This window comes from Rousettus aegyptiacus, unplaced genomic scaffold (genome assembly GCF_014176215.1).
Source record: "Rousettus aegyptiacus isolate mRouAeg1 unplaced genomic scaffold, mRouAeg1.p scaffold_m13_p_14, whole genome shotgun sequence".
Taxonomy (NCBI): Eukaryota; Metazoa; Chordata; class Mammalia; order Chiroptera; family Pteropodidae; genus Rousettus; species Rousettus aegyptiacus.
In genome coordinates this window covers 48,780,392-48,796,311 of record NW_023416289.1, presented here as the reverse complement: position 1 = coordinate 48,796,311, position 15,920 = coordinate 48,780,392, and the positions used below count along the sequence as shown (strand labels likewise).

The window sequence follows — 15,920 nt, the reverse complement described above, 5'->3', positions numbered from 1 at the left end:
CCTGTGGGGCTGGGGGCTGGAAGGGACTCACGCTGTCCTCCCAGGCCCAGTCCCTCCACAGGAAGTGCCAGGCCCAGTCCCTCCACAGGAAGTGGCGCCAGCCTTCACCTTTGGCCAGGAGCCTTGAACTTGACCCTTTTAAATCCTGCTCACAAGCCCTACTCCCAGGAGGTGTCGGCCCCCGCCATGGTGTTGCCGAGGGCACCGCCCTGGGCCCCATGGCCCCGCGTGGGTGTGTGCTGGGTGCCGGGGGTCACTGCAAACTGCTCTGTGGGGGCTGAGACCAGGCGTGTTGGCAGTGTCCGGCCCAGGACGGCTCCTGTATGGGGAGGGGGACGGCAGTGGAAATGGGGTGCCGCTGTGCCCAGGGGCCCCCTTGTCACCTGTCACCCCACTTCAGAAGAGAGGCCTAAGGTTCTGAGGGAGGGGTGACCAGCCCAGGGCCCAGGCCCTACTTGGACAGGCCGGGCAGGGAGGCAGCGCTGAGCAGACCCCGCGGTGGCCAGGACAGAGGGCAGTCTCCATGGTCTCGGGGAAGTGGGTCCCTGAGTGGCATGTGTGAGGCCTAGCACCGCGGTGCCCGCCCATGGTGGAGGGGCATCAGGCCCTGGGGACCACGCTCTGAGGAAAGGCCTCCGCGCTGTCCCCGGCCCTCGTGAAGGATGGGGAGCACGGCCCCACTTAGGGGCTCCCAGCCCCAGCGCTGCCACTGCTGTTGTGCGGGGTGACCTCAGGAACCCCCGGCCCCACTGCACCCTGCCCCAGGAGGAGACGGGCTTGCCAGGTCCCCGTCTGCTGGGAGTGTTGGGAACCCTCCTGGAGCCCCACCCACGTACCAAGGGAGGCTGTTTCGTCTTAGTCACTGTGTTTTTCCAGTGATGGGGGGTGTCCCCAGTGGCAGCTGGGCCTGAGCTGTCATCCCAGGCGGGAGGCAAACAACCCGTGACTCAGGCAGGGCATGCCACTGCTGGTGGGAGGAGGGGTGTCTACCACCCAAGGCTGGGGGCTGCTCCTGCTCCTGCCTGAGACTCCCCCTTTCAGTGCCCCTGGCCCTCACCTGCAGCTGGGCCATGGCTTAGGGCCTCCTGGGGCTGCCCCCACTGACAAAGGCATCCTGTCCCACCTGCCCCGGAGAAAACTCAGGGCAGGGACCCAGAGACACCCCAGCCCACAGGTGGAGATGTTCCATAGACCTGCCCCTTCCACGCCCTCGGGGCTGAGCCCCCCACCAGTGACTGTATTTGCATTCTATGTCTGAATATCATACAAATTAGTTTATTTCATCTTCTAATATGACGATTCCAAAATTTAACTTGAAAGTAAGTGTGGAAGCCGCTGTGACATAATGGGCAAGAGTCACTCGGCAGCATTCCCGAGCCCTCCAGGGCCAGCATCCAGCCTCCTGCTGGCAAAGACACACCCCCGGCAGGCCCGGCCGCCTGGACACGCACAGGAAGTCAATCCCGCACACGTGCGGGGGCGGGAACTGCGCAGCAATACAAACATTCAGGTTAAAAAAAAAAAAAAACGGAGTGGCTATTTACCTAGGATACTTCTTATATCGATATACTGTAGTTGACACAGAATTGTCCCTAGCGAGTAGTCTCAACTACTGTTGAAACAGCTGTCGGCATGACTACAAGTAGCACCGCTGCCACCTGGGGTGAGGAGGGGGCCATGCATAAGCGAAGGTCTGAGATGGTCAAGGCCAGGGGTTGAAGGTGGCCCCAAGTGGAGAGCTATCTGAGAGGTTCGGGGTCACGTAAACACATACAAGGGAGCCATGCACACAGAACTCGTTACAGAAAACAGATACATGACCTAGAAAAACCTTAATAAAAATAGTCTATAAAAATATAGAATATAGTAAAATATGCAAAAATATTAACATGTTCAACACATAAACCCCGCCCCCCTATGACACAGCGCTGGTAATTCTCGTGTGAGGTGGGGGCTCCCCGGGGCCGTGGCAGGTGTACTTGGGCCGGCTGGCTGGAGGCTGCCCAGCCTAGGTGTCAGCTGGACGAGTGGGCTGGGCCTTCCAGTTCCCTAGGAGCAGGCTGCCTGGCGTCCCCCGTCTGGAGTCAGACCAGCATCCCTGCTCCAGCCCTCCGTCCGGGGGAGCAGGACGGCCCCCGGCTGCAGCAGCTGTTCCCCACCATGTCTGCTCTCACGCCCACCACCCAGCCTGCAGCCATGCGGAAGTGCTAAAACCGCGTGCTCCAGCCCCACACACAGGCACCGGGCGCTTTGCAGACGTGTCTTTTCAGGGCAAAAAGGACAAAATGCACCTATTCCTAAAGTCTGCGTTTTAGAGTCAGAAAAGGCAGTCACAGGGAAAATCACCTGGGAAACGAGTCTGGGGCGGCTGAAGCAATGCATGGAGCCTGACCCCATTCCCACTGCACCCCGCTGACAGCTGCGTGGGAGAGGGAGGTGTCCTCCAGCACCTCGCAGCCTCCTGCGGGGACCTCCAAACCCAGTGAGGTTGCACCACCCTCCCCATGGACCCCACTCGGTCAAACTCCTGAAGGAAGAACCTAGACCTCCAACCACTGCCCCCAAAACCTGCACAAGGGAAGCACATGTCTGACGCCCGGAGAGAGAGAGAGGCTTTCGGGGAAACATGGGGATGGGCTCCCTCAACACAGCAAAAAGCCAGGTGAACCAGCTCAGCAAGACAGCAGAGCTCAGGCTGGTGTGTTGACATGGCAACTGGCCACGATGCTGCTCCAGGTTGACGGTCACATACATGGAAACCACAGCTCCTGAAAAGGCACATCTTCAAGTGACACAGCGTCAGCTTTCAGTCTGAGTGTCACGTATGTCAGCAAGTGATTACTTCCAATTTCTTCCAGGTAATATAAAAACTCCATTCAAAACAGCGTCTTTCCTATTTGACTAAAACTGTGCCAGAAAACACTGATGTCCACACATCATGGACGGTCCATGGAGAGTCTGCAAACCCACCTTTCCTGTGCGAAGATTCTTTCCCGGGCTCCAAGCGACAGGAGGTCCCCAGGCATCCTGGCCCTCAGCCTGGCTCAGGGGCACGGGGAGGACACACGTCTGCAGGGCTTGCCCAGGCTCTGGCCCAGAGGAAGGCACTTCCCAGTCCCGGCACTGGGCTGGTGGCCCCGGCCAGGCGGAGGACACACTGGACGCCAGCCAGTTTCCAGCTGCCCAGCTCCCTGCCCTGTTGACAAAGCCCGGAAGAGCTTCTCACGTCCCCGCAGCCAGGTGGCCCGGGGCCAGGCTGGCTTTGCAGGACGAGCCAGCTTCCCGGGAACCGCGTCCCACCACACGTGGAAGCGACTCAGATGCCCTGAGAGCCATACACAGACGAGCATGCAGCATCCCGAGGGAACGACGGCTGATGACCACCAACGCCGAGGCATGTGGCGAGTGGCGTCTCTTGGCAGGGGGCAGCCACGGCTGGGCGGCTGCTCAGAAACAGCAAGACTGGGGAGGTAACAGCCTCTCCCAGACACAGGATGGCTGGCTGTGCTCCCACCCGCCTTCCCCCACCCCAGCAGCCACTAGGGCCTAAGAGTGAGTGTGTGGCACCCGCCTTGCGGGCGTTTCTGAGGGAGACAACAACGTGGCCAACAGACACTGTAAACAGGCTCCTGAAAGCCGCCTGGGAAGCACTGAGTGGTGGGAACGCGTGATGGGTCCCCCGAGACCAAGTGCAGGGAAGTAGGGCCTGCCCCAGTGGGAATGAGGACGCACAGCGGGCTCCAGGCAGAGCCGCAGGTGGCATGTCCCGGGTGCGAAAGACACGTCTCTGCAGGTCGCCCGCAGCGTGCTTTGGTCGTGAAGGCAAGAGGGGCAGCGTTGTGGAGGGAGGGCCGCTCAGGTGTCCTCCTCCTCGTCACTGACCAGCTCGCCCTTGTCCGGGCTGCTGTCCCGCTCGCGCAGGAAGTCCTCGCGGATGGCCTCCAGCTCCGTCAGCTCCAGCCGCACTTTTTCCAGGTGGTAGGCACGCCGGTTCCGGATCTGCCGCAGCGGGAATGGGTTCAGGTCCCCGAAGGAGATGGCAATCAGCCTCCTGCTGGGGCATAGGGTAGGGCTCAGTGTGGAGGCACCTTGGATACCCGCTGAGGGCCTGATGTAGGTGCATTGCCCCGAGGCCGGCTATCCTCGTGCAGAGGCGCCTGGGGCTGGCCCTAAGCGACAGCCGCCCTCCCGGCCTCCAGTCCTCAGTGGGGTTGGACAAGGGTGCGGGTCACCGGGGTGGCCACTCACAAGCACCAGCGTGAGGCCAGCACACACGATTCAGGGAGATTGTCACGGATGGACCAGACGGGTCGGGCAGATGCCTGTGCACACCTGCTGGTAACCACAGACCTGCCACCACGAGAGCCGAGACACAGTTCACAGAGAGCGCGTCACTACCCCAGCCCAAGGCTCCGATCCATGATAAACACTTAAATCATGGTCACTTGCCCCTACTGCTGGCCAGGGGTTTAACAGAAACATATAACAGCAGCCTGCGAGCTGACCGTGTCTGTGACCCCGATCATCCACAGACGTCTCTGCTCCAGTGAGCCCCGCCCCATGCCGCAGGCCCCCGCATGACGCAGACCCCAGGAAACGCTGCCACAAATCAAAAGCAGCCGAGGGCCCGTGTCTGTAGGGAACAAGGCCCCTGCGCCTGCTTCCTTCTGCTTCCCAGGCCATTCGGCTGTGAGGCACACCGAGTCAGAACATGCGCACCTCGGGGTCTCCCCCTGCTCATGGGGAACACCTCCTCCTTGTCTACGCCCGACTCCCGCCCAGAGGGCCCACCCCCAAAGCAGCCGAAGGCCTGAAAGGCGCCTGAAATGCCAAGTCCCTGGAGTACGCTCTAGAACATGAGAGACAGGTGAGCAGGAGAGACCTGGACGCAGCCGCCCTCAGCGAGGGCTGACCAGGTTCCGACGCCCGCTTCGTTTGGCTCACAGGGCTGGCGAGCAGCTCTGGCGTGACGTGCCGACGGCAGACCAGAGCACACGACCTTCCACTGTCAGTCACCGGCTCCCCATGCCTGAACCTCGGGTGACCGTCCTGTCTTTGCTACAGAAACCACTAAGTGAAATTCGGGTTTTTCATGGGCCCCGTCAGTCAGCTGCTGCTGACTGAGGCACAACAGGAAGTCCCGCTCTGCTCCAGCCAGAGACGAGAAAGTACCCCATGGTCAGCCCAGGGGGCAGACGATGTTTGGCGCGCGGGAGGCTCTGGAAGGCCTGACGCAGAGAAGAGTGGCTCCCATGTGACCTGAAATCTTCGCCCCCGTGTGACTCAGAATTCCCATCCTCTGTCTTGTAGTCGGTGTCCCTGGAACCGCAGGTCTGGGGAGCTTGTGCCACGTGGGGGACCAGGCGGGGCCGCAGCCATAGCCCAGCCCACCTCCTGGTCTACTGACCTTGACTTCCTGAAGCCAAGTGCTGCGGAGGCGGCACCTCACCAGGGGGCGCTGCAGGCGCATGGCGAGGGCTGGCTGCAGTGTGCAGGGTGCCCCACTTCAGGAGACTGTGAGGGGCTGGTCGGAGTGGGGGTGGGGTTGGCACCACCATGCGCCACACCCGGGCGGGGAGGGGGCAGCATGGAGGGCGTCCTGGTGGAGGGAGCTCCCTGCATCACCTGTCACCCGCACCCACTGTGAGGCCAGCGCACAGTCACCCGGGACACAGGCTGCCTCTCGCAGGCAGACGCTGTTCTCAGATGGCCTCTTGCACTTGGCAAAACAGGTCGTGGCTGTTGACACAGCAATAAGCCTCAAAATATCCTAAAAACCCACTTTCCAAGTAAAAGGCCCCCCAAACAGTGGTGACTTCCAGGAAGCCAGAGATGGCTTCAGCCAGCACCCATCCCAAAGCCACGTCCCTGGGGCCCACGGCCTGGCTCATCAGAACCCTGGGTCTGTGTGGTGCTCAGCCCCGGCCCCCCGGCCCTCGACACCGTGCCCTGCAGCTCCTCCTGGCTGACCAGTGAGCTGAACAGTAGGCTCCCAGGCCAGAAAGCCGGAGTCTCCCATTCTCCAGGTCTGTATGAGCATCAGGGCCTTCAGTCCCCGCTGCTGGGAAGGGAAGCCTCTGGGGCACCCCGACCATGCCGCCACCTGTCCCCTGGGACGCTGGCCTCCAGCAGCCAGTCCTGCTCCACCTGCCACACCCCTGCAGCGACCCGACTCAGGAAAAAGTGCTGAGTTCTGGGCAGAGCTATGAGGCTGCGGCAGCCCAGCTCTGCCTCAGCCCGACCTTGGTCCTCACCACAAGGACGCCAGCCTGCCGCACCATGCCACAGTCCCCCGCAGTCGGTGCCAGAGCTCCCCTGGTCGCTGCCTGGCAGAGGGCCTGCCACGTTGCTGGCACCGTATATGCCTGTCACACACATACACCTGCTGCCCTGGGCTTGTTGGACAAAGGAGGAAACTATCTCTCCACTTAGCTCTTCGCTGGCCTTGGGGGGCCACCTGGAGGCCGTGCCCCTTCCCTGCCTGCTCACTGAGTCTGAGGTGGCAGAGAGTGGAGGGCAGGCTTCCCACTCTGCGGGATGCCTGGGAACCCCAAGGACTCACCGAGCGTCAAGGATCGTGCGAGTGAAGTATCGGAGGTACTTGAATATGGACATCGAGTCTTGCAATTTCAGGATCTCCTCTTCCTTGTATTTGAAAAGCGCCAGGGCAAAACGGAAAATGACCTGTGGGAGGGACAGGGGTCTGTGAGAAGCACCATGGCTGCTGGGGTGGACGGGCCTCCCGGGCCGGGGCGGCCAGCAACGTGCCCGAGGCACGTCACCCTGGGCACGGTCAGGGCCCTGTCATACAGAAAAGTGGACTGTGGTGGCGGGCAACACTGTAGCCACGACCAGAATGTCCTCGTGGGGGAGCAGCATTGAGGGAGCCTCCTGCACTCAGCTAACGCAGAACCGGAAATTGTTTCCGGCAAAAGCAAAACCAGGGTTGGTTCTGAAGCTCTTGGGCAGCTCCGCCTCCAGGCAGTTTTTACCTCAACTGGTGAAACAAACGAGTGAGGGTCCGAAACACTAGTTTTTGAATATGGTGAAAGAAAACATTTTTTTTACTGATTTGTTTTTAGGGAACCGTGTTTGAGGCCAGCGGTACTGGACTCCTGGTGGTCTTGCAACCGGCTTTGGAGCAGACTGCCCACACCTGAGGCCTCGGATGGCCTGTGCCAACCTGCTCGTACTCTAGATAAAGCAGAATTTACAGAGTTTAAACAGTTACTTTTCTCTTAACATCCCTACCTACAGCCCACAGGAAACACTGTGTGGGCCTGGCTGAGAATTCTTGACGATGGACTGAAGCATAACGTCAAAGTGGGGGTGACATGTGGAGTGGTGGCCCCGAGTCTGTCCTTCATCCTCCGTGGACTGCTCTCTGGGCCTCACTGTCTCATCCACACAATAGGGACAATGCCACCATCCATTAGACAGAAGGTAAGGCTCAGATTGCACACCATCACAGGCCGTGCTGGGCACAGGGCCTGGTGCTCAGTGTTTCTGATGAACGAGCAAATGACGGCTGAGTCCTGCGAACCTAGCCCCACCGCCAGCGGCACCGTGCTGCAGTCCCCGTCACAAGTCCCAGGTATGCTGGCCCCTCTACCCACTGATGATGCGGCCCACACAGTCACCCAGGGAACACCCACCTTTGGCCCCTCATACAGGAAAGAGTCCCATATTTTGAAGAGGATGTCACTGACGACACTATCCACGAACACCACCAGGAACCAGTTGAAGGTGATGAGAGTGTAGTCCACTTTGTGCTGCTCGAAGTGGGCGTGCAGCCGTGGCAGCTTCTCGCTCACGAGGTCTCTGAACACCCGCTGATCCACCTGCACGGGTGGCACAAGGAGCGGCATCAGTGTCTGCCACGGGGAGGGCGGAGCCCGGGGGGCCAGCAGCTCTGGGTGTGCGTGGGGCTCGGCTGCTGTGCCCTAACCTCACACGCTGCAGCTGTTCATCGAGTGCCTCGGGCTGTCACCCTTCCACAGGCAGGGGACAGGCGTCCTTGGCCTGAAACCTGCCCCGGTGCCCTGAGAGCCCTGGGAAAGCAGACATGGCACTGAGCCCATGGGGCCACCAGCCCTGCCCAGCCACACCGAGCACATGGCATGTTGCTTCAGAGGGCCCCCAACCTAGCTCTGGGGCCACAGCAGAAGTGGGATGTCACCACGCCCACCCAGCAGTCTCCCCAGGCTGGTGGGGCAGTGAGGGTGGTGAAGCCCAGTGTCCGGCGGCCTGGCATTAAGCTCGGCTCTTTCGCTCAGCAGCTGGGTGGCCTGGGCCTCTTGCCCAGTCCCCCTGGGAGCCCCGCTGCTGCCCTGGGCAGCCAGCCTCAGTCACTAGTGACAGTGCCTCCCTCCTGCTGCCGTTACTCTGTCTCTCGACACTAAAATGACAGCTGCATATCTGCACATGCTTCCCGCCCAGCACCGGCCAGTGCTGGGATGAGAGGCAACAGGGACCAGAGGCTGCCTTTAAGGGGACGTAAACTGGCAAGGAAGAGGGACAGCTGACCGCAGGACCGAGTGATAGGTGCATGATTCACCATGCCTGGAGAGTCCAGGCTGAAGACACCTGACAGGTAGGGACCTGCGAGCTGGCCCTGAAGCGGGAGAGGCCCTGTACACGGCCCTCCTCCCGGCCAGGTGGCCGACAGTGCCTCACTCGTGAGGCTGCCCATGGCTTGGCAGAGGCCCGGGTGTGCAGTGGCCAGCCGGGGAATGCTGGCTCGGGGGCCCCTCCGCTCCAGGCATGGGAGGATGTGAAATGACCTTATCACTCGTCTCCACGCCCTCGGTGCCCAGCGAGGTCCTGGTCCACCCACTGATGGACGGGTGGGACAGCTGTCAAGGGGCTGGGCTGCAGCCGCAGTGCGGGGCTCGGCCTTTGGTGCAGGCAGGGGGTGGCTCGACAGGGAACGTGCAGCACTGCCCCCATTATAGGACAGCCTGATGCAATGTCATCTTAGAAGGATGGTCAGCTACAGCATATGGTCAGGCAACGGAGCATTATGGCCACTGATCATGATGGTTGAGAAGTGTGTAATGACATGGGAGAAGGCATGTGCGATAATGCAGACAAGCTGGGGTACATCATGCTCTCGGTCTGGACCCCTAAATGTATCAGGGGTGGCGGGAAGGGAGCAGAAAGTGGTTCTCTAGAGGCTGGGTAGCAGATCATATTCACTTTCTTCTCTTTACTGAACATCTATTACATTTATAATGTGTGTGTGGGGGGCAGTCTCCTAGGTGTTCGCATTTACGTTTATGTGACAACGTGATACATGTTTTATCTTAAATCCACGTATTTAAAATAGGCCTTTCGTTTTCGCCTATGACAACAATATTAATCATTTCTCAGAATTCTGACAGTGTCCTCAACGTTATGTTAAACTCTTTTAATAAATCACCTGAATTCCGCCTCAAACACTCTTATGAGAGGGTATGACGTGCAAATTACAGATACGGAAACTGAGGCACAGAGCTGGTAAGTGAGGCACCCAAGCTGCACAGCTTGCGGGAGGGTGGGCCTGGCTTCCGGCCGACCATGTGACCCTCAGCCCATCAACTTACAAATGGCAGATGCAAAACTCAGAGGCCACTCCAGACAGTGAGAACAAAGGGACTTTACCCAGGGAGATGGTCACCCAGGGACAACAGCTTAGAGCCAAGCAGCTGATGGGGAGGTGGCCCAGGGGCAGGCGGCCACCCGTGGCTAGAGCGGGGGGTCCCTGCTCGTGTGGGGTGCCCACCCCTCAGAAGCCGGTGCCGTGAAGGAGATGAAGCATCGGCACTAACAGCCCAGCCCACTCCTTGAGACGCGGGTGCCTCCCACAGGCGGCCTTGGCTGGAGGCCTCCCGGCTGGCCCGGCCCAAGCCTCCTCCAAATCACAGCCAACCATGCCTGCCTCCTCCCCACCTGGGGTCCTCCAGCCTCCCCAGTGCCACTCCTGGGTCCTCCACGGGTGTTTCCTCTCGCACACCTCCAGCACATCTGCTTGTGTCTGAGCCTCTGCTTCTCAGAGAAGCTGAGCTAGCACACTGGCTCCCACAGCACCTGGACTGTGGCTGGGCCCGCCGGGCAGGCTGCAGCCGGCGATGGTGCCACCAGTGGCCACTAAGAGCACGCTGTGGGCTGGTCCAGTGTCACTGGGCCCAGGAGCCAATCTGTGGGCCTGGGTGTTGGCGCCGGGCCCGAACTCACCGGCTCACCACAGCGGCCTGCCTCGGAGGCCGCCCGCCTGGGGCACATTCTGTCAGGCTAGGTGAGTCTGAAGCCCGCATGGGGCGCCCAGGGCCTGATTCAGGCCCCACTCCAGCTCCACGCCCACAAGGCACCGTGGAGCCAGGCTCAGTACCTGGGATCCCAGCAGAGTCTTCGTGTAGTAGTCCCGGGGCATGAAGCCTTCCACTATGGCCACCAGGCACCAGAAGGCGTCCTCCTGTTCCAGGTACAGCAAAGCCACCGCCACCAACCTAGGCACCAAGGAGGAACACGTGAGTCCCAGCCCCGCGCCATCCTCCCAAGGCCCCGATCGGTTTCCTACAGGGGACAGGGGTGCCCCTCGCGGCCATTTCCCACAGCACGGGAAGCATAGCCCTGTCTCGGCACTCACCCCTTCCGTGGGGTTTGTTTAAAAACGATGGAACTGTTTCCCACAGTTGACAAGCCTCATTTAAAAAGAAGTTTTCATTATGAGATTTTTGCTAACACAGTCAATTCAGAGTTTGTTATTTGAGAAGTTCCAACTAATTTTTTCATCCATAAAAAGCCCAGAGTGATGGAAGAGATGAGACAACTTGCTCACGCCACTCTGCTTGGAACACGAAGGACGCCGTGAAGCGGCACGAGGCGGGGAGGCTGGGCGCGGTGCCTGCTGTGCGCTCGCAATGGAGACTCCAGGGCTGGCCGTTCGCATTTACGCTGTCACTGGTCGAGAGGCTGCTTATGTATCTGTCCCAGGCGTGGCTTGAAGCCCCTTTCCACAATGAACCCAGACCTCTGACCTGAAGCTCGGGGCAGCACTCACGGGAAAGTCCCCAAAATTGCCTCTCAGATCTGATTTGCCTTTTTTTCCTTCCTTTGGTAAAATTATAATGAACTCAGCTAACATAAAGTTAAATAAAAAAGGCTTGGGGGAGGTGGGATGAAGGTGTGAGAGGGCTGGAGAAGCAGCAACGTGTCGACTGGCAGGGACAGGCGAGGAGAACACGGGACATGTGGGCACAGACGCCAACCCCACGGCGTGAGGACGCCACGGACAGGAGCGAGGTCTGAAGCAGCAAGGCCTTTGGGGGCTTTCAGGATGGCGGTGGGAGTCACTACAAGAGGCTAGTGGTCTCCCACGAAAGTTCTCAGAGGCATGTATAAAATATGTCGAAGGAAAAAATCCAGTAAGAGTTAAATTCAGCGGCTCTACAGAGACGGGGTGTGGAGGCGGAAAGCTTCGGCTTTCTGGAAACTGCCCACGTGGACAAACCGAGTCTGTGGCGACCGCGGCAGCACGCGCGTGCTGGTCCCCACAGGTCCCTCGGGCTCCAGGGTTTCCCACCCCCAGGATTCCAGGCCGAGCATATGGTGTGGACCAAGCAAAATAAGGCTGCTTCTTCGGGCAGCCCCCAGTCACAGGCTTTCTCTTCAGCGGGGACCCCAGAGGAGCAGCCTGAGTCCCTCTTCTGTCCAGGCACAGAGAAGCCACCCTGTCCCCATGGCTGTGATGACTTCCCGGAAACTACCGCTTTCAGGTCTCAGCAAGTGGCATTCCGGTTGACGCCCTTCTTCCCACAACAGGCTCGTCTCAGGTGCAGAGATGTCTAGAGGTTGGCACGGTGGGGACCGCAAAGGCCGTGGCAGCCGGGCTGCGTGTCGGCTGATACACAGGGCGTCCCAGAGCGCACGCAGAGTGGCTACGCCCTCGCTTTCACGACAGACAGGCATATGAGCGGTCACCACAACACCACAGTGAGCAGACACAGGACAGACACGGCACATGGCGCCTGGCACGCAAGGCCCAGACCTCCGCGCCACGTCCTCCGAGCTCGGCTCAGAAGCCCCGTGGCTCTGCTTGTGGGTGACCTGGCCAGCAGGCAGGCAGGAGTGACCTGCGGGAGAGCACGCACCTGTTGAGACCCTGGCAGTAGCCGATGTCCGGGTTGCGCCAGGAGAAAGCAAGCAGGACGTTGCGCAGCTTCTGGATGCCCTCAGAGGTGGGGCAGGAGTAGTGCTTGTTATTGGGCAGCGTCCGCAGCAGGTCCAGCTCGATCTGCTTGGAGGCTGGGTTCTGCTTCTCCAGCGCCCTCTGCAGCAAGACCTGGAAGTGGCCGGGCTCGGCGTTGTCCCTGAACTTGCGGGCATGGCGGTCCACGCACCACTTCCACACCTTGGAGCGGTGCTCATGCGGGATGCCTGCCCGGATCAGGTTCTTCAGTTCCGGCGAGCACGCCATCTCCCGGTTCACCGTGCTGGCAAAGTAGTTTTCCCACTTGACGCCCGTGGAGACCTCCTGGCTCGTGGTGAGGTGCAGGCTCTTCAGGTCCAGGGCCCGAACCTTGGCGACTAACTTCTCTTCCTCATCATCCTCGGGGACAGTCCTGAATCCATAAATGTCATACTCGCTGTGGAGAAAAGCAAAGGGAGAGATGAACGACGTGATCTCGGCAGAAAGACCAACAAAACGGAAAAGGGAAGCTAGAAATCAGCCCAGGTGTAACCATTACGTTGCTATGTGAGCAGGCATTTCAACTCTGAAAAAATAAAGTTCTCCACCAACAGCGTAGGGGCATTGGCTACCCACATGGAAGAAAATTAAACAGATCTCTTCTAGATATTATACAGGAAAAAAACTCTGAAAAGCACAGAAGAAAATATAAGCAACACCACCAAAAAAAAGCTGATAAATTTGGCTATGTTAATATATGCATGTCTGTTTTTTCTGTATCACACAGATACACAAATGTAGACATAAATTTATGTTAGAAAGACATCCTCCGAAAAGGAGAAAAGACAAGAAGGAAGAGATCTGTAAGACATGATGAAAAGGAACGTGGTGGGCAGAACGGTAGCTGCAGAGACGTCCACGCCTAATCCCTGGGACCGAGGACCACGCTATGAACAGGATGTGGCAAAGGGACACTGCGGATGGCATTATGGGTACAGAACCTAAGACAGGCAGCTCGTCCTGGGTTATCCGGTGACCTCATGTCACCACGGGAGCCCAGGACGTGCACAGTGGCAAGGAGGATGGGTGCAGCAGACGTGTGGCGTGCTCTCACAGTGAAGCCGTGTGAGTGGGTGAGACCACCACACGGGATGCACATATGGCACGTGGACAATTTCAGAAAATAATGAAAGAACAGTTGCAAAAAAATACGAACGTGGTGAGATGAGTATGTTAAAAAGTGTCATCAGTTAGAAAAGCATAGTAAGTGTTAAGAAGTGAAATGACCCATCTGGCATTTACTTTAAAATCTTCCCAGGAAAATAAAGACTCATGTGGGGAGGCAGTGAGACTGAACAGGCTCGGCAAACACTAGTAACTGCTGAGGCTGGGGAATGCTGGCAAATGGGTGTGTGTTGTGACTCTGCTCACTACTTTGCACGTTTGAAATTTTCTGTGACAACAAGTTACCCTAAGTCAATGTACACAGTCATAGTTCTACTTCTGTGTAACGGCTGAAAACACAGAACACAAAAAGAGCCCAAAACGCAAGAAAAAGAAGACATGGCGCCCCAGAGGAGGCGCTCGCAGAGCGGGCCATGCAGGCAGGGGCCTCGCCCCTCCGCTCTGGGCCGGGTGACCCTGGGCAGGTCGATTTGGCACCCCGGCCCCAGCCTCCGTGTCTGTGGACCAAGGATGAACACGCCACCTCACTGGGCATGGCGTGTGAGCTGGCACGTGGAGCCCCTGGCCACGGCCCCCGCATACACGCCTCAGCGGGAACTCGCATGACAGGGCTGACTGCGTGCTGATGGCAGGTCACCTGTTGTGCAAGTGGCCCAGGCAACGGCCAGAGCCCCAAGCACAGAGAAGGCTCAGCCTGTGTGCTCTGAGGTGAGGCTTTGCCTGGGGCCGGGGTGGGGCAGGGCAAGTGAAGGGTGGAACCGGGGAAGCTGGGCACAGGGAACCCGCAGACCCTCCTCGCTCTAGCAATTCAGGAAAATCCCTTTTATGAAACTTGGGCATGAAGGTTCTCAAGCCAAGAACTATCACAGGCTTCCAGACTGTAATTTTCTGACAACCGCACAGTGCTGTGTGTGCGTCCAAATGCGTAGTGTGTCCACGGCTGGCATCAGACTCTCGGTGAGCTCAACCAGAGTCAGGTGACCGAAGCATCCCTCTTACAAAGGGGGCCCAGTCCCCAGGTGGGGCCCCCGTGCTTGGAACCCCCTGAGGGTGCGTGTATCTCAGGGGAAGGCTTCTGCCCGCAAGGACTGGCCGCCTGCAGTGGGACCAGAACCAGGGCCACCGTGTGGCCTGGCGTGGGACACGGGAGGAAGGTCTCAGAATCAGAAGCCCCAGCTCCACCACTGGGTCGTCACAGCAAGAACGGTAGACTGATCGTTCTGACGAATGGACGGGATTGTGAGCATCACACGCGATGCAGAGTTGTGTAAAGTTCCCTGTGAGCTGAGGAGGGGACGTCAGACACAGTTGCTGGCACCGTACCTGACAAGACGAGGCTTCACGAACGCCTGCTCTGGCTGCTCCGGACCCTCGGCCTGCAGCGCGTCCTCCAGCAGCTGGGCTATGACGTCCCGGGCAGGTCCCTGCTCCTCCGAGCAAACTGGTGTCTTCATTTCTTGCAGCAAGATCAAATATTTACTTTCTATCTGGCAGAGTTTGGCTTCTAGGCTAGAATACTGCAGAGAAAGTGGCAGTTACCTCCGCCCAGATGGAGACACAGGAAAAGCAAGCCTCTGTGCCACGAGCAATCAATGAATGACAAGCCCGAAACTACTAGGATGTGAGCCAGAGACACGGAGTCAAAGATGAGAGATTCATTCACCCTGCAGGCCCCCTGTCCTGTCTAAAGTGGCCTTCCGCTGGCCCTCTTCCTTCTAGGGGGCCTGGCACAGCGGACGTCTGGATGCCAACACACCTGTCAGTTCTGGACAGGGGTGAGGCAAGCAGCAGGAACTAGGCCACACCCCAATGACTGAACTCAAACTGAGTGCCCTTGGCACATGGGCCGTGAGCGGCTACCCCATGCTACTTCAACTCCTACTGAGGGCCATGACCCAGGACCAGCTCCCTTTTGTCACCTCATCAAATAAAATACACCCCTGGAAAACACGCAGGAACGAGGTGTGGGGAGCTGCTCCGGGGGCGGTTCAGAAGGTGAGGTCACTGCTAACGTGAGTGTCACTGAACTTCGTTCGATCACTCGTGTTTGCGACGTCCTCACTTTGCAGCCACAATCACGTCTGACCCTCACACCAACCCCGCCGGGCTCAGGAGAGACGCACCATTCTCACCAGCCCTGTTTATACGTGAGAAACAAACTTGCGCGGCCCAAACGTGGGACTCAGGATTGTGTCTAACGTCCTCCTGTGAACCCCACTCCAGGCGCAGACGTTGGGAGCACATGTTGGTGCGCTTCCGCCAGCCTGCACCAGGCTCAGTGAGACCGAGCACACGGCGCTAGGCGCCGTGAATCCTGAGGGTGTTTTGGGGTCGGTGAGTACACCCCTCCCAGCATGTCCATTTTTAAACAGTTCCCACAGGTGACGGAATCCACCCGCCATGACCCACCTTGGCCATGAGATCTCTTTCTCTTCTTTCTGCGTTTCTCCGGAGAGCGGAGAGTTCCAAAATTTCCTTATTCAGAAATTTGTTTTGGGTTTTGTACCCCTGTAGATTATCCTGTTGGGGGAAAAAAAAAAAAGCCATCAATTCACATTGGTTGAAT

At 58.7% G+C, this 15,920-nt stretch overlaps 1 protein-coding gene across 4 annotated transcripts in view; it reads right to left on the bottom strand.

Annotated features, from left to right (window-relative positions):
- Positions 1 to 79: 79 nt before the first annotated feature.
- TBC1D2B (TBC1 domain family member 2B) overlaps positions 80 to 15,920 on the bottom strand; it is a 43,365-nt gene continuing 27,524 nt past the window's right edge. For 3 of the 4 annotated variants that reach the window (XM_016125840.2, XM_016125838.2, XM_016125839.2), the window contains exons 7-13: positions 15,764 to 15,874; positions 14,678 to 14,871; positions 12,132 to 12,626; positions 10,370 to 10,487; positions 7,656 to 7,841; positions 6,563 to 6,684; positions 1,257 to 4,051 (exon numbers count right to left, since the gene is read on the bottom strand). In XM_016125840.2, the coding sequence (XP_015981326.2) occupies positions 3,856 to 4,051; positions 6,563 to 6,684; positions 7,656 to 7,841; positions 10,370 to 10,487; positions 12,132 to 12,626; positions 14,678 to 14,871; positions 15,764 to 15,874 (1,422 nt within the window). In that variant the 3' untranslated portion in view covers positions 1,257 to 3,855. Of the gene's footprint in view, positions 4,052 to 6,562; positions 6,685 to 7,655; positions 7,842 to 10,369; positions 10,488 to 12,131; positions 12,627 to 14,677; positions 14,872 to 15,763; positions 15,875 to 15,920 lie in introns of all 4 variants that reach the window. The other variant, XM_036231840.1, reaches the window with a different exon arrangement.